The 21,697-nt window shown below is 43.0% G+C and overlaps 1 protein-coding gene across 2 annotated transcripts in view; it reads left to right on the forward strand.

Moving 5' to 3' along the window:
* Positions 1-6,844: 6,844 nt before the first annotated feature.
* Positions 6,845-21,697, forward strand: part of LOC109866080 (unconventional myosin-XVB-like) — a 25,983-nt gene continuing 11,130 nt past the window's right edge. Inside the window, exons 1-9 of one of the 2 annotated variants that reach the window (XM_031799682.1) lie at positions 6,845-6,938; positions 11,874-11,951; positions 12,100-12,157; positions 12,595-12,815; positions 12,944-13,179; positions 13,804-13,973; positions 15,673-15,919; positions 16,083-16,248; positions 17,991-18,054. In XM_031799682.1, coding sequence (XP_031655542.1) covers positions 11,949-11,951; positions 12,100-12,157; positions 12,595-12,815; positions 12,944-13,179; positions 13,804-13,973; positions 15,673-15,919; positions 16,083-16,248; positions 17,991-18,054 — 1,165 coding nt within the window. In that variant the 5' untranslated portion in view covers positions 6,845-6,938; positions 11,874-11,948. Of the gene's footprint in view, positions 6,939-11,485; positions 11,580-11,873; positions 11,952-12,099; positions 12,158-12,594; positions 12,816-12,943; positions 13,180-13,803; positions 13,974-15,672; positions 15,920-16,082; positions 16,249-17,990; positions 18,055-21,697 lie in introns of those variants that run through there. The other variant, XM_031799683.1, reaches the window with a different exon arrangement.

Here is a 21,697-nt window from a genome sequence, read left to right on the forward strand (position 1 = left end):
CTCATCGCTTGCAGGAAAGGCATGATGACTACGACATGTCTTGGGCTGGATCAAGGGGAAGATGCCCAAACGGTTCAACCTGAGGAGTAAACTGAGTAGTGACCCAGGCCATTGGTGTCTCCCACTGGCTCACTCTCCAAGCCATGGCTAGTAATAAGCGGCCTGGCCAGCAAGAAGAGCAGAGTCTCTGGATCCCCAATCCACCTTCCCTCCAGCCACCATCGTGCTCCCCAGAATAAACAAGCTGGGCATGGGCAAGGCCAATGGAATCCTGCCAACACAACCAGCCCAGCCAGTACAGCCTGCTGGAACCAGACCTCACCCTCCAAGTGTTAAAGGTTACAGATGATTCATGAAATTGATTGCTTAATGTTTATGATAATGGCTCACAGGAAACCTCCCAGCCTGGTTATGTATACGGCTCACTCAGTTACCAAGAGAAAGCCATTATCACAATACAAAACCCCACCACCGTCCCAACCTGCCCTACCCTCAGGATACCCTCCTGCCCTAACAGATAGTGGAGAAGCTGACCAAGTGGACAGTGTATGAGGATGGGGACCAGGCCAGGATGGGAGAGGACCCTGGGAGTCTGAGGTAACCTGCTCAGGACATGCTCGAGAGCCGCATAAACAAAACAAAGGGGTTAGAAACAACTGCCACCCATTGATTAACACCCAATATATACAAACAATTGCTTGCTTACCCTGACAAAGACACTGTTGTTAAATGATGGGAGGAAAATTCATAATTTGAAAAGCCTTTATTTTCTTAGCATTTCCATAACCGGAGGAGCAAACCGTTGAAGTCCTTGTAACTCCTAATGTTACGAGCCTACCAGACGAGCTAAATGACTTCTATGCTTGCTACGAGGCAAGCAACACTGAAGCATGCTTGAGTGCATCGGCTGTTCTAGACGACTGTGTGATCACGCTCTCTGCAGCCGACGTGAGTAAGACCTTTAAACGGGTCAACATTCACAAGACTCCAGGGCCAGACATATTACCAGGATGTGAACTCCGAGCATGCGCTGACCAACTGGCAAGTGTCTTCACTGAAATTTTCGTCCCTGACCGAGTCTGTAATACCAACTTGTTTCAAGCACACCACCATAGTCCCTGTGCCAAAGAACAACAAGGAAAATTGCCTAAATGACTAATGACCTGTATCACTCATGTCTGTAGTCATGAAGTGCTTTGAAAGGATGGTCATGGCTCACATCAGCACCATTATCCCAGAAACCCTAGACCCACACCAATTTGCATACCGCTCTAGGAGATGCACAGATGATGCAATCTCTATTGCACTCCACACTGCCCTTTCCCACATGGACAAAAGGAACACCTACGAGAGAATGCTAGTCATTGACTACAACTCAGTGTTCAACACCATAGTGCCCTCAAAGCTCATCAATAAACTAAGGACCCTGGGACTTGACAGGAACTAATGGGGATCCATAATAAACCCCAGGAAGGGTAGCAGCTGCCTTGACAGGAACTAACGGGGATCCCTAATAAACCCCAGGAAGAGTAGCAGCTGCCTTGACAGGAACTAACGGGGATCCCTAATAAACCCCAGGAAGAGTAGCACTGCCTTGACAGGAACTAATGGGGATCCCTAATAAACCCCAGGAAGAGTAGCACTGCCTTGACAGGAACTAATGGGGATCCATAATAAACCCCAGGAAGAGTAGCTGCTGCCTTGACAGGAACTAATGGGGATCCATAATAAATACATATACAAAAGAGTGACACCTAGAATGACCCCACTGTAACACAATGATTACTATTACTATGTCACCAACCTGAGTAACGGCAGAGTAACAAGCAGGAACTAGTGCCAAGGAAACTCTCCTGTTGCTTAATGGAAGTCTGTGGGTGTGTCTGTATTGATGCAGTCATGTCCATGTCATCGCTGATGCGGCCTTCAGCCAATCTCAGAGCTCACCGCAAGAACAGTTGATCGTCATGAAGTACGTCAGAGGCACCAGTTTCTTTCTTTCTCTCTTTAGAGTACGGTACTGGTCTGTCCTCTAGTCTACAGTCTGTTGCGTCTTTCTATAGCAGCCAGAGTGGATCAGGTAAGACTGAGGCCACCAAGAGGATAGTCCACGTCTCGGCTCTATGTACCAGGGCAGGAACGACAACCTCAGACAGCCCATGGAGGTGCTGCCGATCTTTCAGAGTTTTGGTAATGCCAAGACCATCCTCAACAACAACTCTAGTCGCTTTGGCAAATACCTTGTTCAGAGTGGTGTGTGCTCACAGGATGTGTTGTTCAGAGTGATATGTTATGTATGCTCACAGGGGATGTGTTGTCAAGTGTTTCTTCACAGAGATTTCCACATGCGCAAAAGGGATCTATCATAGCAGCCAAACAAATTAAATTGACATCCCTTGACTCAAAACCAGATCTTGCGCCTTGTAATAAAAGCAGATGATCTTTTCTCATGCAACATATTTCTATTACTTTTTCTACATCAAAGTAGCTCCACAAAGATAATTAGTTTGATGCAAACCCTAATTTGGCTTTGTATGACGTATAAATTACTTTGAGATTCCATATTCACTGTAACTGTATGGGAGAAGGATCTATTAAATAAATATAGCAACTCATCTCTTGCTGCAAAAATTGAACTTTTCAGGCGTTAAGGGCAGTTTCTCTAAATGTATTACCTGGACGGAAAAAATCCCATAAGTATTTAGACAGTCAACCTTACAGTGGGGCAAAAAAGTATTTAGTCAGCCACCAATTGTGCAAGTTCTCCCACTTAAAAATATGAGAGAGGCCTGTAATTTTCATCATAGGTACACTTCAACTATGACAGACAAAATGAGAAGAAGAAAATCCAGAAAATCACATTGTAGGATTTTTAATGAATTTATTTGCAAATTATGGTGGAAAATAAGTACTTGGTCAATAACAAAAGTTTATCTCAGTACTTTGTTATATACCCTTTGTTGGCAATGACAGAGGTCAAACGTTTTCTGTAAGTCTTCACAAGGTTTTCACACACTGTTGCTGGTATTTTGGCCCATTCCTCCACGCAGATCTCCTCTAGAGCAGTGATGTTTTGTTATTTTTCTTTATTTTCTTCACCCTACTGATTAAATTAACCAATCTCACCTCTCCTTCGATACTATGTTTGGAGGTGGTATCCACCCACCAAGTCTTCCTGTTGGATCCTTAGGCAGGTCTCAGTCTGCTCCTCCTCAGGAGTGCAGCTTCCCTGTGGTCTCAATTTGGAGCCCCCTGTGCACAGTTTTACCCAGGTCGTCAGGAACGGGTGGAGTTACACCTCCTGGCAAGCTCGCCAAAAATGTGGTGGAAATTCTACCCTTAATCAATAATGAGGAGAGGTAAAATGATCAAGGTAGTAGTTTTATTAAAATACTTATAAGGAGGCTTGTTATAACAAGGAGGCTGGTCGCCCCTCCCCCGCGGGTGGTGGAGTGAGAGCCCCCTGAGTGGAGTTAGTATATAACCTAGAAGCTAACTCAGGATAGGTGCAACTTCAGATATGTGCAATGGTTCCAAACACTATCCCCACACATCCTGTGCCAGACCTGGGACCTAAAATACAAATAACTTGTTTTGTTCAGTACTAAGAAGTTAGGGCATTTGTTGTTACTTTGTTCTCCCCTAGTTCAAGGTGGAAACTGTCTCCCCCTATGAGGAGGTGACTGACACACAGACACTGTGGAGACAAGTGATTGGTTCCCCATTACACACGCCATCCCTTCACATGGTATGTAATAAAGACACACAGTTCACATATGGAAACAATGTTTCCTTCTGATCTCCTTTGCTATACTCCTTGCTGATATTCTGCATAGCAACAGGGACATGTAATAGATAAGACTGACTTCTCCCCACTCTGGACCCAAGGTGACGGAGGTCCATATGAGGGAGGAAGTGCACCTGCCAACACCAGAGTCAGAAAGGAGACATGTCAAGACCCGGTTACAAACTCGGTTCTCCGGTGTGAGAAACAGTCACTTAGCAAACTGAGCCACTAATAGTCGGCAGAACCCAGAAGATGAGGCAGACACAGCAATACTTGAAATGGTGTTTTAATAAAGTAAAAAGGAAAGTTCAGGTAAAAATATAAATCCACAATGTCAAAAGTGATTCCAAGAGAAAAAGGGAATCCTCCAAGTCAAAAGGTAAATCCACAAGGTGGTAGGTACAGAAGACAACAGCCTCAAAAGATAATCCAAAATAAATAAACAAGAACAAACAGAGTACCACAAGAATCCAAATGGCGCAACAAATGTTCACAGCATCGCTGGGTGCTAACATTCAATCACAGAGCAAAGAACTGAGGAAAACTAAGGGTTTAAATACATTCAAGGGAAACGAGGCACAGGTGCAAATAATAACTGGAAACAAGGGAAAACAAAAAGGGTCAAAAAGCACAATGGGGGCATCTAGGGGCCAAAACCGGAACAATCCTGGCCAAATCCTGACAAGACATTCTAATAACAAGAGTCTCAACAGTTCAATCATATAAGCAGTTTCTGCAGATAAGACATCTTAATTATCTTTGTTACTTAACTTATATGAGTTAGTTAAAGAAACTCAAACCCAATGCCTAGGCTTACAGAAGGACATTTTAGTACACAAGCATTAGTAGGGTTTAAAAGAACATTTCCCTCACAGTACCTTTGCCATAGATAAATAGAGAAAACTTGTATTTATATTTGCTGACACCCTGCAGTCAAATTTTGGCACCAGTAGAGTAGCTATCTAGCGATATAAACCACACCCCTCTGCAAACACGCCATGTTACCATTGGTGTATTAAAATGAGTTATGGTGATGTCACCTTGTCCTCTTAAATAATGAATCCAAGTGTTTGACATGGTGGAGGGGACCAGTAACTTTATGATCAAACTTTATCAATGTAGAAGCAACAGTTATTTTTCATACCTGGGCAGCTGGATAGAACATCAGAGGGTTCATCTGGAACATCAGAGGGTTCATCTGGAACATCAGAGGGTTCATCTTGAACATCAGAGGGTTCATCTGGAACATTAGAGGGTTCATCTGGAACATTAGAGGGTTCATCTGGAACATCAGAGGGTTCATCTGGAACATCAGAGGGTTCATCTGGAACATCAGAGGGTTCATCTGGAACATCAGAGGGTTCATCTGCAGACACAACTGGGCTTCACTCAGTTCTGGGCTGCTCTGATGATCACCAGGAACACTAGCAAGAGATGACAGTGAAGGGTAAGATACACCAGCACGTGTACACACACACACCCATACACACACATACACACCCGTACACACACATACAGGAAATAACTGGCTGATTTATAACTAAGTCAAAGACTTTATACATAGGGCTATACATTATTTCCTCAATCCATTCTGTTGCACAACACCAGTAGGTAAGAAACCCCATCACAGGTGTAATGGAGGAATGTGTACCTCTCCCCTCTCTCTCCCACCCTGATGTCGTTTCATCATGACCTTCCATATTCTACCTGAATGCGTATTGTAATGCATCTTGATACTGTTGTGGTACCATAATATATAATAATATATATAATATCTCACGTAACCTACTGCTGTAGTTTTATCCTATGGACCAGCGAGGAAGCCTGACTTTTCTAAGTTCAACAATGTTGTATGAACGTGGCTTTGGTATTACATGTTGGTGTTCATCACTCATGTATATGTTCACCTCAGTCATGGCTGAATCAATAAAGCCTGGTTCATTTTCATCCCAAAGAGACTTTGAATTCTGAGGAATTTAGTTGATTGTGTGAGAACTTCAGGATTAGAATGAGTTCAAGTCTTTGTGTTGTGTTTGGGGAGAGCCGGGGTGTCCCTAACGTTGATCCGTGGGTTACTTTATTTATGTGTGATTACATTTAGATTAGGGTGAATCCCTACTGTTTCAGAGAATATTTATTGACTAAGTGGTCCCTTCAGTAACTTACCTGGCAAGAACAGGTGACTGTTTATGAATGAAGTTATAGGAAATGTGTGTTTTTGATCCTATAATTGTTCTTTGAGAAGAAAGGCATCAGGAGTGAATTGAAGTGAATGTGTAACTAGGCCTGCTGTTCCCTCTCTGCGTCACTGCCAGGTACATTCAAAAAAATGATAGGTTAAAAACAAACCAATTTGGGTTATTTGATAACCCAGCGTTGGGTAAATATTAGATAGAACACACACTGTTTTTTTTGCATGAATAATTCTACGTGTTGGGTTGTTGGATTCAGTTCTGGGGTTTATTCCCTTTCACGCTGGGTTGACTTATCCTGTTCCGCATGTTACGTTTGTACACTTCTTTTTCAAGTATGTACACTGCAAATTACATTTTTGCACATTACATATTCTTAAACTAAATTAATAATGTTATTATTTACATATTGTAACAAAGTGGCATCCACCCCAAAATGACAATATGCTCTGAAGCTCTTAAGGGACTTATACACTAGTGTAAATCTCATTAAAGTCACAAACGTGATAACAACAGAACAGATTAACCGGAATTAAATTTGCTAACACGGGTGGCCAAAAATAATGTCCTAAAAGCCACACCCATTCTATACTATATACTCAATAACCCATCATCAACAACCCAACCCGGTTATTTTTAAAGAAAACAACCATAACTAAGTAACACAATGCCTGCAACATTTTTTTTATAGTGTAATGTGATGTAAACAGGTCGTGGTCACCGAAATATTTCAGTTACCTCCTGTCCTTGTCCAATTTACCTACACTTACCACCTTCTATATTCTTTCCATACCCATTCTCTCTCTGTTTCGTGTTCCTCATACACACACACACACGCACACACGCACACCCTTCCTGTCTTGGACTTTAACCCATATTACTGAAGTAAGAGGCTGTGGCATCTCTCCTTCCGCTTGCCAGTTCTTATCCTCTCTGGACTAATACAGGATTATTAACAGGTAGGTTTAGCTTCTTTTATCAATAGGCTTTTTAATACTTGATAATACTGCATCTTCTTCAGGGCTGTATTGACATTTTGAGAGTTTAGTGGAAGAAGAGAGAGATGGAGGGAGAAGGTGAAAGCGAGAAAGAGGGAGGAAGAGTGACAGGAAGTAAGAGGGAGGATACTATTGCCAATGTTTAGTTTTTGTTTGCTGTTAAGGTGGATGATGGTGAAGGTGGTCTTCTCCCTTTATTTTTCTCTAATCTATTGTTGTTCATTTCATTTTTCTCCGTGTTCATTTATTAGAGCGGTTTAGTTTACTTTCTTTTCGCTTCCCCTTTGGGTGCCGTCATTGAATTAGTCTCATTGGGTGTTATTGTTTTATGGGACTTGGACTATGTACGCTGTTGTCATGATGACAGGTCAGGGAGAAAGGAAGAGAGGCTATCGATCACCTGGTAGAGCTGTTGTGAACACTTAGTACCATGTACCATGTACAAGTACCTTCAGAAAGTATTCGTACCCCTTGACTTATTTCACATTTTATTGTTACAGCCTGAATTCAAAATCGATTAAATATATGTTTTTTCTCACCCATTTACACACAATACCCCATAATGGCAAAGTGAAAACGTGTTTTTATACATTTTTGCCAGTGATTTTTCCAGTCGATTTAAGTCAAAACTGTAACTAGGCCACTCAGAAACATTCAACGTCGTCTTGCTAAGCAACTGCAATGTATATTTGTCAATGAACAATATATTATGTGTATATATATATTATATTATATTATTATATATTATTATAATTCTGTATTTATTTTATTGTTTTATTCACACCTGTATTGTTGGTGCTATTTTACGGCATCTGTGACCCTGTGCATGTCACTAAATAAACATCCAATCTAACCTACCCATAACGATGACAAGCATACCCATAACGTGATGCAGCCACCACCATGCTTGAAAATATGAAGAGTGGTACTCAGTGATGTGTTGTGTTGGATTTGCCCCAAAACATAACACTTTGTATTCAGGGCATACAGTGGGGCAAAAAAAGTATTTAGTCAGCCACCAATTGTACAAGTTCTCACACTTAAAAATATGAGAGAGGCCTGTAATTTTCATCATAGGTACACTTCAACTATGACAGACAAAATGAGAAAAAAAAATGTGTGCTGAGGGTCTGAGTGTCTCAGGTTCCTGTCCAGGTTTGGCATTTAGGTTGCCACAGACTAGTACATGTCACTGGCCTTGGAAATAATTTATTTCCCCCTCCAGGATGGAGATGCTGTCTTCATTAAAGTATGCGGATTCTAGTGGGGGATATAGGTAGCACAAAGAAGGACATTTTTCTCTATTGAGATAAGTTCCTTTTGAATTTCTAGCCAAATGTAAAATGTTCCTGTTTTGAGTAATTTAATAGAGTGACTTACAGTTGAAGTTGGAAGTTTACATATAGTGGGGCAAAAAAGTATTTAGTCAGCCACCAATTGTGCAAGTTCTCCCACTTAAAAAGATGAGAGAGGCCTGTAATCTTCATCATAGGTACACTTCAACTATGACAGAATAGTCCAGAAAATCACATTGTAGGATTTTTAATGAATTTATTTGCAAATTATGGTGGAAAATAAGTATTTGGTCACCTACAAACAAGCAAGATTTCTGGCTCGCACAGACCTGTAACTTCTTCTTTAAGAGGCTCCTCTGTCCTCCAGTCGTTACCTGTATTAATGACACCTGTTTAAACTTGTTATCAGTATAAAAGACTCCTGTCCACAACCTCAAACAGTCACACTCCAAACTCCACTATTGCCAAGATCAAAGAGCTGTCAAAGGACACCAGAAACAAAATTGTAGACCTGCACCAGGCTGGGAAGACTGAATCTGCAATAGGTAAGCAGCTTGGTTTGAAGAAATCAACTGTGGGAGCAATTATTAGAAAATGGAAGACATACAAGACCACTGATAATCTCCCTCGATCTGGGGATCCACGCAAGATCTCACCCCGTGGGCTCAAAATGATCACAAGAACAGTGAGCAAAAATCCCAGAACCACACGGGGGGACCTAGTGAATGACCTGCAGAGAGTTGGGACCAAAGTAACAAAGCCTACCATCAGTAACACACTACGCCGCCAGGGACTCAAATCCTGCAGTGCCAGACGTGTCCCCCTGCTTAAGCCAGTACATGTCCAGGCCCATCTGAAGTTTGCTAGAGAGCATTTGGATGATCCAGAAGAAGATTGGGAGAATGTCATATGGTCAGATGAAACCAAAATAGAACTTTTTGGTAAAAACTCAACTCGTCGTGTTTGGAGGACAAAGAATGCTGAGTTGCATCCAAAGAATACCATACTTACTGTGAAGCATGGGGGTGGAAACATCATGCTTTGGGGCTGTTTTTCTGCAAAGAGACCAGGACGACTGATCCGTGTAAAGGAAAGAATGAATGGGGCTATGTATCGTGAGATTTTGAATGAAAACCTCCTTCCATCAGCAAGGGCATTGAAGATGAAACGTGGCTGGATCTTTCAGCATTACAATGATCACAAACACACCACCCGGGCAACGAAGGAGTGGCTTCGTAAGAAGCATTTCAAGGTCCTGGAGTGGCCTAGCCAGTCTCCAGATCTCAACCCCATAGAAAATCTTCAGAGGGAGTTGAAAGTCCGTATTGCCCAGCAACAGCCCCAAAACATCACTGCTCTAGAGGAGATCTGCATGGAGGAATGGGCCAAAATACCAGCAACAGTGTGTGAAAACCTTGTGAAACGTTTGACCTCTGTCATTTCTGGATTTTTTCCCCCTCATTTTGTCTGTCATAGTTGAAGTGTACCTATAATGAAAATTACAGGCGTCTCTCATCTTTTTAAGTGGGAGAACTTGCACAATTGGTGGCTGACTAAATACTTTTTTGCCCCACTGTAAAGGTAATTTCTTTCCCACATGTTTTTTGCAGTTTTACTTTAGTGCCTTATTGTAAAATAGCATGCATGTTTTGGGGTATTTTTTAGTCTGTACAGGCTTGATTCTTTTCACTCTGTCATTTAGATTAGTATTGTGGAGTAAGTTCACTGTTGTTGATCCATCCTCAGTTTTCTCCTATCACAGCCATTAAAACTCTGTAACTGTTTTAAAGTCATCATTGTCCTCGTGGTGAAATCCCTGAGCGGTTTCCTTCCTTCCCGGCAACTGAGTTAGGAAGGACGCCTGTGTCTTTGTAGTGCCTGGGTGTATTGATACACCACCCAAAGTGTAATTAATAACCTCAATGTCAGCTTATGTTTTTACCCATCTACCAATGTGTGGCCTTTGCGAGGCACTGAGGCGTTGAGAAAACCACCCTGGTCTTTGTGGTTGAATCTGTGTTTGAAATTCACTCCTCAACTGAGGGACCTTACAGATAATTGTATGTGTGGGGTACAGAGATGAGGTAGTCTTTCAAAAATCCACATTAAGCACATTTTTACTCCAGAACTTATTTAGGCTTGTATAGTTACTGTCATTTCAGCTTTTCATTTTCAACTTTGACATTATGGGGTATTGTATGGAAGCCATTGACACAAAATCTCAATCATTATTTTTTTAAATGTCAAGGCGTGAGAATACTTTCTGAAGGCACTGTATATTATATTATATATATACTTGATAAGTAATGCGGAATTCAAACTCTGTGGAATTGTCACGACTTCCACCGAAGTCGATCCCTCTCCTTGTTCGGGCGGCTTTCGGCAGTCGATGTCACCAGTCTTCTAGCCATTGCCGCTCCACCTTTCATTTTCCATTTGTTTTGTCTTGTTTTCCCGCACACCTGGTTCACATTCCCTCATCAGACTAAATGTATATTACCCTCTGTTTCCCCCATGTCTGTGTGTGGAATTGTTCTTTGTGTAGGGTGTTAAGCAACAGTCTCCTGTTGTCACCCATCTCTGCTCTCCTGCGCCTGACTTCCCGACAATCAGTCACTTACCCCGTTACAGGAATGGATGTATAGATATTGTCCCCATCATACCAAATGTGGTGGATTAATGAAAGGATACAGATACAGATACTCTAGTGGACTATCGCTTTTAATTGCAACAGATGTAGCTGACACACGTTTAGTAAACTGACAGCACCCATTAACCACCCAGCAATCACATCAGCAAATCTCTTAATCAGGAAACTACATAGTCTTTGCGTGCGTGAGTGCGTGCGTGCGTGCGTGTGTGTGTGTGTGTGTGTGTGTGTGTGTGTGTGTGTGTGTGTGTGTGTGTGTGTGTGTGTGGGTGCACCCATGCACCTCAGCATAAAACTACATTTTGTTTGTGTACTGTGTAACCCACACACACCCATCAATACACCTCAGTAAATACATTGACAAGGGATCTACGTGCATCCTAACAGAAGAGTACAGGATGATACGTTCACAGGGATATGAGGGAACACCTTTAGCTGTATCGAGCTCAGGCTGTAAACCATAAGATAAAGGATTGCATTCTGGACTCTAGTATCCGTGTGGCTTGTATTGTGGGCGGAGGGAAGGCAGCTGGGATATATAGCAGGTTGTGTGACTGAGAATAGGACTGGACTCTCTCTCTCTGTCCATAGTCTGTTTACCTGACAGACCTCTTCACGCCTCTCCTGAGCAGGTAGAATAAGCACACCTGATGACAGGTACAGGAGAAACACCTGGAGAAAAACAGTTGAAGGTTTATTCACAAGCTGGGAAATAATTGAGAAAAGGCTGGATATAATTGAATATATGAAATTAATTGCTGATTCCTGTTTGTGTAAAGCTTTGACAGCTGTGTGTTCATGGGTTGTCCGTTTGGTTTCTGTTATATTGAAAGGAGGGGTCCTCGCTGCCTATCAGTGCTCAGCCTCTCCTGATTGGATGAAAACTATTTAACATCATATAGATAGCTTGGGGCTCAACTCAGTCGAAGCTGTGTGTTTGTTTGCTCTCAGGAAAAAGACAGGAATGAGAGGAGCACGGTGAAAAGTACCACCACCACAAAGACCCAGGATTCGTACTCTACAGGAATGGTGGGAGCTAACTACAGTTTGTTTCTTAACACCTGTACAAAATCTATTCCAATTGAAGAATGTTATTAGATATAGAATTCAGAGTCGTATATTTAAAAGGAGCCTCTGGTCTAATCAACTACTCCTTCCTGATAATTCCCTTTTCCAGGATGTGAGAACGTTGGAGATTCCGGCTGAGCTATCGGCCAGACTACGCAGTGCAGCAGGTGAGTGAGAGCAGTGCTGGGAATGGAGAAGATTGGTTGAGGAGGGCTGGGATTGGAGAAGATGGGTTGAGGAGGGCTGGGATTGGCTAAAACATTTATGTTGAACATAACGCTTTTATCTGACTTCTTCTGCTCTGTAATTTTTTGTTTACCTTTATTAACTAGGCAAGTCAGTTAAGAACAAATTCTTATTTTTAATGACGGCCTAGGAACAGTGGGTTAACTGCCTGTTCAGGGGCAGAACGACAGATTTGTACTTTGTCAGCTCGGGGATTTGAACTTGCAACCTTCCGGTTACTAGTCCAACGCTCTAAACCCTAGGCTACCCTGCCACCCCAGAACAAGTAAACGACAGGTTGTTGTTGGACTGGACCCAAGGCTGCCATTGCCTCTGTCTTTTCTCTGTGTGTGATTCTAGTTCTGTGTCTCTCCACCAGGGCGGCAGCACGTATCAGGGGTGACAGAGGTGGCGCCTCCACAGGTGAAAGCACAAAACACCCTAATCCTGCCCCTCGATATCGACAGCTACCCCTTCTCACGATACGCCAACGCCACACTGAAGGATGGCTGGTGTCAGCCACAGGGCTACTCCCTCCAGCGACCTCTGACCTCTCTGGAGCCCGAAGACGCTCAAACCGCTCTGGAGATCCACAAACTGGTCAGTACTGGACACACATACACACACACACTGATATAGGGACAAGAACACAGATGCTTACAGTATGGTGCTGGTGTTATCTTAACTTCATGTCACCTCCCTCTATATCCCCGTCATTCCCTCCTCAGATACTGCGTTTTGCAGGGGACAGTGATCTGAGTGGCTGGCAGGAGCAGATGTTGGGGAACTACATTGTGGAGCAGGGCCAGACTAGACCCCCCCTGAGGGATGAGATCCTAGCCCAGCTGGCCCACACCACCTGGGGCAGGGAGTCAGAGGAGGTGGCGCTGCGGGGCTGGTTGTTACTGGCCTACTGCCTTAGTACATTCACCCCCTCCCCAGCCCTGGACAAACCCCTACTCAAGTAAGCAGCGCAGTGAGAAAAATCATTTGTAAAGATGTATTTTTTGGAGTGGTTAAACATGTGCTTTGTGTAGTACTAGAAGAAAGGCATTAAAATATGTAATCTCTTTGTCATCCATTATGTTCTTGGTTCTTTGGTTTTGTGTTACATGTGCAGGTATGTAAGTCTGTGTTCCTCTGTCTCGCCTGTGAACAGGTATGTAAGTCTGTGTTTCTCTGTCTCCCCTGTGAACAGGTATGTAAGTCTGTGTTTCTCTGTCTCCCCTGTGAACAGGTATGTAAGTCTGTGTTTCTCTGTCTCCCCTGTGAACAGGTATGTAAGTCTGTGTTTCTCTGTCTCGCCTGTGAACAGGTATGTAAGTCTGTGTTTCTCTGTCTCCCCTGTGAACAGGTATGTAAGTCTGTGTTTCTCTGTCTCCCCTGTGAACAGGTATGTAAGTCTGTGTTTCTCTGTCTCGCCTGTGAACAGGTATGTAAGTCTGTGTTTCTCTGTCTCCCCTGTGAACAGGTATGTAAGTCTGTGTTTCTCTGTCTCCCCTGTGAACAGGTATGTAAGTCTGTGTTTCTCTGTCTCGCCTGTGAACAGGTATGTAAGTCTGTGTTTCTCTGTCTCCCCTGTGAACAGGTATGTATCTGATAATGGTCCAGGTGAATATCGTTCTCTGTGCCAGCACAAACTTCTCACCTCCCTCAAGTTACCCTCCCCTGCCTCCCGCCTCCACCCCCCCTCCCAGCTGGAGTGGACAACCAATCAGAGGAGAGGAAATATGGTGATGGACATACATACCTTCAACGGTGAGAGAGAGGGGTTATAACAGTACAGTTGTGGCCAAAAGTTTTGAGAATGACACAAATATTAATTTCCACAAAGTTTCCTGCTTCAGTGTCTTTAGATATTTTTGTCAGATGTTACTATGGAATACTGAAGTATAATTACAAGCATTTCATAAGTTTCAAATGCTTTTATTGACAATTACATGAAGTTAATGCAAAGAGTCAATATTTGCAGTGGTGACCCTTCTTTTTCAAGACCTCTGCAATCTGCCCTGGCATGCTGTCAATTAACTTCTGGGCCACATCCTGACTGATGGCAACCCATTCTTGCATAATCAATGCTTGGAGTTTGTCAGAATTTGTGGGTTTTTGTTTGTCCACCCGCCTCTTGAGGATTGACAACAAGTTCTCAATGGGATTAAGGTCTGGGGAGTTTCCTGGCCATGGACCCAAAATATTGATGTTTTGTTCCCCGAGCCACTCAGTCATCACTTTTGCCTTGTGGAAAGGTGCTCCATCATGCTGGAAAAGGTATTGCTCATCACCAAACTGTTTCTGGATGGTTGGGAGAAGTTGCTCTCGAAGGATGTGTTGGTACCATTCTTTATTCATGGCTGTGTTCTTAGGCAAAATTGTGAGTGAGCCAACTCCCTTTGCTGAGAAGCAACCCCACACATGAATGGTCTCAGGATGCTTTACTGTTGGCATGACACAGGACTGATGGTAGCGCTCACCTTGTCTTCTCCGGACAAGCTTTTTTCTGGATGGCACCAAACAATCAGAAAGGGGATTCATCAGAGAAAAGGGCTTTACCCCAGTCCTCAGCAGTCCAATCCCTGTACCTTTTGCAGAATATCAGTCTGTCCCTGATGTTTTTCCTGGAGAGAAGTGGCTTCTTTGCTGCCCTTCTTGACACCAGGCCATCCTCCAAAAGTCTTTGCCTCACTGTGCGTGCAGATGCACTCACACCTGCCTGCTGCCATTCCTGAGCAAGCTCTGTACTGGTGGTGCCCCGATCCCGCAGCTGAATCAACTTTAGGAGACGGTCCTGGCGCTCGCTGGACTTTCTTGAGTGCCCTGAAGCCTTCTCCACAACAATTGAACCGCTCTCCTTGAAGTTCTTGATGATCCGATAAATGGTTGATTTAGGTGCGATCTTACTGGCAGCAATATCCTTGCATGTGAAGCCCTTTTTGTGCAAAGCAATGATGATGGCACGTGTTTCCTTGCAGTTAACTATGATTGGCAGAGGAAGAACAATGATTCCAAGCACCACCCTCCTTTTGAAGCTTCCAGTCTGTTATTCAAACTCAATCAACAAGGCCGGACCTTGTCCTCGTCAACACTCACACCTGTGTTAACGAGAGAATCACTGACATGATGTCAGCTGGTCCTTTTGTAGCAGTGCGGAAATGCAGTGGAAATGTTTTGGGGGGATTCGGTTCATTTGCATGGCAAAGAGGGACTTTGCAATTATTTGCAATTCATCTGATCACTCTTCATAACATTCTGGAGTATTTGCAAATTGCCATCATTCAAAACTGTAGGCAGCAGACTTTGTGAAAATTAATATTTGTGTCATTCTCAATATTTGTGTCATTCTCTTATGTTGTGGTTCCATTTGCTCAGTGGGATTCTGGTGGTACACTTGGCTGGAGTGTTGATGTTTCCAGCACCAGGGTAGTATGCTTCATTCCCTCTCTCTCTCCATCTCTTCCAGAGGAGAAGATGACAGCTGAGGTAGAGTCCTGGACCACAGGGGAGCAGCTGGCCTCGTGGCTGCTCCACTTCAGAGGGTTACCTGAGGCTCCACGGGGCTGGTCTGTGTCTCTGCTAGCTGATGAGGGCTGGTCTGATCTGGCTGGATGTGACTTTGTCTTGGACCTGTTGGCTGGAGCAGAGACTGATGCTACACTGGAGATCGCACACACAGACCCTGACTACCTGTTCAACAATGAGGAAGACGGGTGAGACTGGGAGGCACACAGACCTTGACTATTTGTTCAACAATGAGGGAGACTGGTGAGATTGGGAGAACACAGGACCCCAACTTCACTCACTCGCGCACTCTCTCTCACTCTCTCGCTCTCTCTCTCTCTCTCTCTCTCTCTCTCTCTGTCTCTCCATTAGGATGATTACAACAGATCTAGATGGCTTCATCCCCCCGGCCCCCTCCATTCCGGCCCCTTGTCTCCCCCAGCAGGGCCATAGAGACTACCAGCAGTCAGAGGGTTCTGGTCAGATGGACTGCTATCTGGATGATCTATTCGACCCAATGATGGACCAGGGACCAGGGGTCGGTATATTACCTGAGACACTCTTTTCACTACACCATTCATTGTTATATATAATAGGAGGTGTCTGTGTTTACCTGTGTTTACCTTTGTTTACCTGTGATTACCTGTGTTTACCTGTGATTACCTGTGATTACCTGTGTTTACCTGTGATTACCTGTGATTACCTGTGATTACCTGTGTCTACCTGTGTTTACCTGTGATTACCTGTGTTTACCTGTGATTACCTGTGTTTATCTGTGATTACCTGTGATTACCTGTGATTACCTGTGATTACCTGTGATTACCTGTGTTTACCTGTGGTGACCCGTGATTACCTGTGTTTACCTGTGTTTACATGTGATTACCTGTGTTTATCTGTGATTACCTGTGTTTACCTGTGATGGCCCGTGTTTGCCTCTGTTGACCTTTGATTACCTGTGATTACCTCTGTTTACCTGTGTTTACCTGTGTTTACCTGTGATTACCTGTGATTACCTGTGATTACCTGTGATTACCTCTGTTTACCTGTGATTACCTGTGTTTACCTGTGATTACATGTGATTACCTGTGATTACCTGTGTGTATCTGTGTTTACCTGTGTTTACCTGTGATTACCTGTGATTACCTCTGTTTACCTGTGATTACCTGTGTTTACCTGTGATTACCTGTGATTACCTGTGTGTATCTGTGTTTACCTGTGATTACCTGTGTTTACCTGTGATTACCTGTGTGTATCTGTGTTTACCTGTGATTACCTGTGTTTACCTGTGATCACCTGTGTTTACCTGTGTTTACCTGTGATTACCTGTGTTTACCTGTGATTACCCGTGATTACCCGTGTTTACATGTAATTACCTGTGATTAGCTGTGTTTACCTGTAATTACCTGTGTTTACCTGTGTTTACCTGTTATTACCTGTGTTTACCTGTGATGACCTGTGTTAACCTGTGATGACCCGTGTTTGCCTCTGTTTACTTGTGATTACCTGTGATTACCTCTGTTTACCTGTGTTTGCCTCTGTTTACCTGTGTTTACCTGTGATTACCTGTGATTACCTCTGTTTATCTGTGTTTACCTGTGTTTACCTGTGATTACCTGTGTTTACCTGTGATTACCTGTGTTTACCTCTGTTTACCTGTGTTTACCTGTGATTACCTCTGTTTACCTGTGATTACCTGTGTTTGCCTGTGTTTACCTGTGATTACCTGTGATTACATGTGTTTGCCTCTGTTTACCTGTGTTTACCTGTGATTACCTGTGTTTACCTGTGATTACATGTGATTACCTGTTACTGGTTGGACTGGGTCTTCTGTTCCTTCGTCTTGGACGGTATTACTGTGTTACTGTGTTATATTACTGTGTTATATCACTGTGTTATATTACTGTGTTATATTACTGTGATATATTACTGTGGTTATATTACTGTGTTTATATTACTGTGTTATATTACTGTGTTATATTACTGTGGTTATATTACTGTGTTATATTACTGTGATATATTACTGTGTTATATTACTGTGATATATTACTGTGTTTATATTACTGTGATATATTACTGTGTTTATATTACTGTGGTATATTACTGTGGTATATTACTGTGGTATATTACTGCATGTGATGTATAGATTAACAAAACATTCTACTGTTGTGTGTTACTCCGTGGTGTGTGTGTGTGTGTGTGTGTGTGTGTGTGTGTGTGTGTGTGTGTGTGTGTGTGTGTGTGTGTGTGTGTGTGTGTGTGTGTGTGTGTGTGTGTGTGTAGGACCAGGAGCGTATGGTCAAGTTGAACAGGAGGATGAGAGGAGGAGGAGGGATGTATAGACCAGGTACTGTATCTCTCTCAATTCAATTCAAGGGGCTTTATTGGCAAAGGAAACATATGTTAACATTGCCAAAGCAAGTGAAATAGATAATAAACAAAAGTGAAATAAACAGAAGAAACACTATGACAGTGTTGTAACAATATGCAAATAAGTACAAAATGCAAAATAAATTAACATAAATATGGGTTGTATTTACATTGGTGTTTGTTCTTCACTGGTTGACCTTTTCTTGTGGCAACAGGTCACAAATTCTGCTGCTGTGATGGCACACGGTGGTATTTTACCCAATAGATATGGGAGTTTATCAAAATTGGATTTGTTTTCACATTCTTTGTGGGTCTGTGTAATCTGAGGGAAATATGTCTCTCTAATATGGTCATACATTTGGCAGGAGGTTAGGAAGTCCAGCTCAGTTTCCATCTAATTTTGTGGGCAGTGAGCACATAGCCTGTCTTCTCTTGAGAGCCAGGTCTGCCTATGGCTGCCTCTCTCAATAGCAAGGCTATGCTCACTGAGTCTGTACATAGTCAAAGCTTTCCTTAAGTTTGGGTCAGTCACAGTGGTCAGGTATTCACTGAGGTTATGGTTAAATAAAAAAACAAAAACTAATTCTCTGTTTAGGGCCAAATAAGATTCTAGTTTGCTCAGTTTATTGGTTTAATTCTTTCCAATGTGTCAAGTAATTATCCTTTTGTTTTCTCATGATTTTTATTGGGTCTAATTGTGTTGTTGTCTTGGGGCTCTGTGGGGTCTGTTTGTGTTTGTGAACAGAGCCCCAGGACCAGCTTGCTTAGGGGACTCTTCTCCAGGTTCATCTCTCTGTAGGTGACGGCTTTGTTATGGAAGGTTTGGGAATCGCTTCCTTTTAGGTGGTTGTAGAAATTAACGCCTCATTTCTGGATTTTGATAATTAGTGGGTACCGGTCTAATTCTGCTCTGCATGCATTATTTGGTGTTCTACGTTGTACACTGAGGATATTTTTGCAGAATTTTTGCAGACCCCAGACCTCACCACCATAAATGGCAAAGGGTTCTACAACTGATTCAAGTGTTTTTTAGCCAGATCCTGGTATGTCGAATGTTATGTTACTTTTGATGGCATGGAAGGCCCTTCTTGCTTTGTCTCTCAGGTCATTAACAGCTTTGTGGAAATTACCTGTGGCGCTGATGTTTAGGCCGAGGAATGTATAGTGTTTTGTGTGCTCTAGGGCAACAGTGTATAGATGGTCCAGGGTGAATATGTGGTTTGTCATATGATATTTTGGTAAAACACCAATTTGACTCTGTCTCTCTCTCTCTCTCTCTCTCTCTTTCTCTCTGTGTCAGTTTCTTTCCCTCTCTGTCAGTTTCTCTCTCTCTCTGTCAGTTTCTCTCTCTCTCTCTCTCTCTCTCTCTCTCTCTCTCTCTCTCTCTCTCTCTCTCTCTGTCAGTTTCTCTCTCTCTCTGTCAGTTTCTCTCTCTCTCTCTGTCAGTTTCTCTCTCTCTCTCTGTCAGTTTTCTCTCTCTCTCTGTCAGTTTCTCTCTCTCTCTGTCAATTTCTTTCTCTCTCTCTCTGTCAGTTTCTCTCTCTCTCTGTCAGTTTCTTTCTCTCTCTCTGTCAGTTTATTTCTCTCTGTCAGTTTCTCTCTCTCTCTGTCAGTTTCTTTCTCTCTCTGTCAGTTTCTCTCTCTCTCTGTCAGTTTCTCTCTCTCTCTGTCAGTTTCTTTCTCTCTCTGTCAGTTTCTCTCTCTCTCTGTCAGTTTCTTTCTCTCTCTGTCAGTTTCTCTCTCTCTCTGTCAGTTCTCTCTCTCTCTGTCAGTTTCTTTCTCTGTCAGTTGCTCTCTCTCTCTCTGTCAGTTTCTCTCTCTCTCTGTCAGTTTATATCTCTCTGTCAGTTTCTCTCTCTCTCTCTCTCTCTCTCTCTCTCTCTCTCTCTCTCTGTCAGCTTCTCTCTCTCTCTGTCAGTTTCTCTCTCTCTCTGTCAGTTTCTCTCTCTCTCTGTCAGTTTCTCTCTCTCTCTGTCAGTTTCTCTCTCTCTCTCTGTCAGTTTCTTTCTCTCTCTCTGTCAGTTTCTCTCTCTCTCTGTCAGTTTCTTTCTCTCTCTGTCAGTTTCTCTCTCTCTCTCTGTCAGTTCTTCTCTCTCTCTGTCAGTTTCTCTCTCTCTATGTCAGTTTCTCTCTCTTCTCTGTCAGTTTCTCTCTCTCTCTCTCTGTCAGTTTCTCTCTCTCTCTCTGTCAGTTTCTTTCTCTCTCTCTGTCAGTTTCTTTCTCTCTCTGTCAGTTTCTCTCTCTCTCTGTCAGCTTCTCTCTCTCTCTCTGTCAGCTTCTCTCCTCTCTCTGTCAGTTTCTCTCTCTCTCTGTCAGTTTCTCTCTCTCTCTCTGTCAGTTTCTTTCTCTCTGTCAGTTTCTCTCTCTCTCTCTGTCAGTTTCTCTCTCTCTCTGTCAGTTTCTCTCTCTCTCTCTGTCAGTTTCTTTCTCTCTGTCAGTTTCTTTCTCTCTCTCTGTCAGTTTCTCTCTCTTCTCTGTCAGTTTCTTCTCTCTCTCTGTCAGTTCTTTCTCTCTCTCTGTCAGCTTCTCTGTCTCTCTCTGTCAGTTTCTTTCTCTCTGTCAGTTTCTCTCTCACTCTGTCAGTTTCTTTCTCTCTGTCAGTTTCTCTCTCTCTCTCTCTGTCAGCTTCTCTCTCTCTCTGTCAGCTTCTTTCTCTCTGTCAGTTTCTCTCTCTCTCTGTCAGTTTCTTTCTCTCTGTCAGTTTCTCTCTCTCTCTCTGTCAGTTTCTTTCTCTCTCTCTGTCAGTTTCTCTCTCTCTCTCTGTCAGTTTTCTCTCTCTCTCTGTCAGTTTCTTTCTCTCTCTGTCAGTTTCTCTCTCTCTCTCTGTCAGTTTCTTTCTCTCTCTGTCAGTTTCTCTCTCTCTCTCTGTCAGTTTCTTTCTCTCTCTCTGTCAGTTTCTCTCTCTCTCTCTGTCAGTTTCTTTCTCTCTCTCTGTCAGTTTCTCTCTCTCTCTTGTCAGCTTCTCTGTCTCTCTCTGTCAGTTTCTTTCTCTCTGTCAGTTTCTCTCTCTCTCTGTCAGTTTCTTTCTCTCTGTCAGTTTCTCTCTCTCTCTCTGTCAGTTTCTCTCTCTCTCTGTCAGTTTCTCTCTCTCTGTCAGTTTCTTCTCTTCTCTGTCAGCTTCTCTGTCAGTTTCTTTCTCTCTCTCTCTGTCAGTTTCTTTCTCTCTCTGTCAGTTCTCTCCATCTGTCAGTTTCTCTCTCTCTCTCTGTCAGTTTCTTTCTCTCTCTCTCTGTCAGTTTCTTCTCTCTCTTGTCAGTTTCTCTCTCTCTGTCCAGTTTCTCTCTCTCTGTGTGTGTCAGTTTCTTTCTCTCTCTCTGTCAGTTTCTTTCTCTCTCTGTCAGTTTCTCTCTCTCTGTCAGTTCTCTCTCTCTCTCTCTCTGTCAGTTTCTTTCTCTCTCTCTGTCAGTTTCTCTCTCTCGCTCTCTGTGTCAGTTTCTTTCTCTCTCTGTCAGTTCTTTCTCTCTCTGTCAGTTCTCTCTCTCTCTGTGTGTCAGTTTCTTTCTCTCTCTCTCAGTGTCAGTTTCTTTCTCTCTCTGACAGTTTCTCTCTCTCTCTGTCAGTTTCTCTCTCTCTCTCTCAGTTTCTTTCCCTCTCTCTGTCAGTTTCTTTCTCTCTCTCTA

Source organism: Oncorhynchus kisutch, linkage group LG20 (assembly GCF_002021735.2).
Source record: "Oncorhynchus kisutch isolate 150728-3 linkage group LG20, Okis_V2, whole genome shotgun sequence".
Taxonomy (NCBI): domain Eukaryota; kingdom Metazoa; phylum Chordata; class Actinopteri; order Salmoniformes; family Salmonidae; genus Oncorhynchus; species Oncorhynchus kisutch.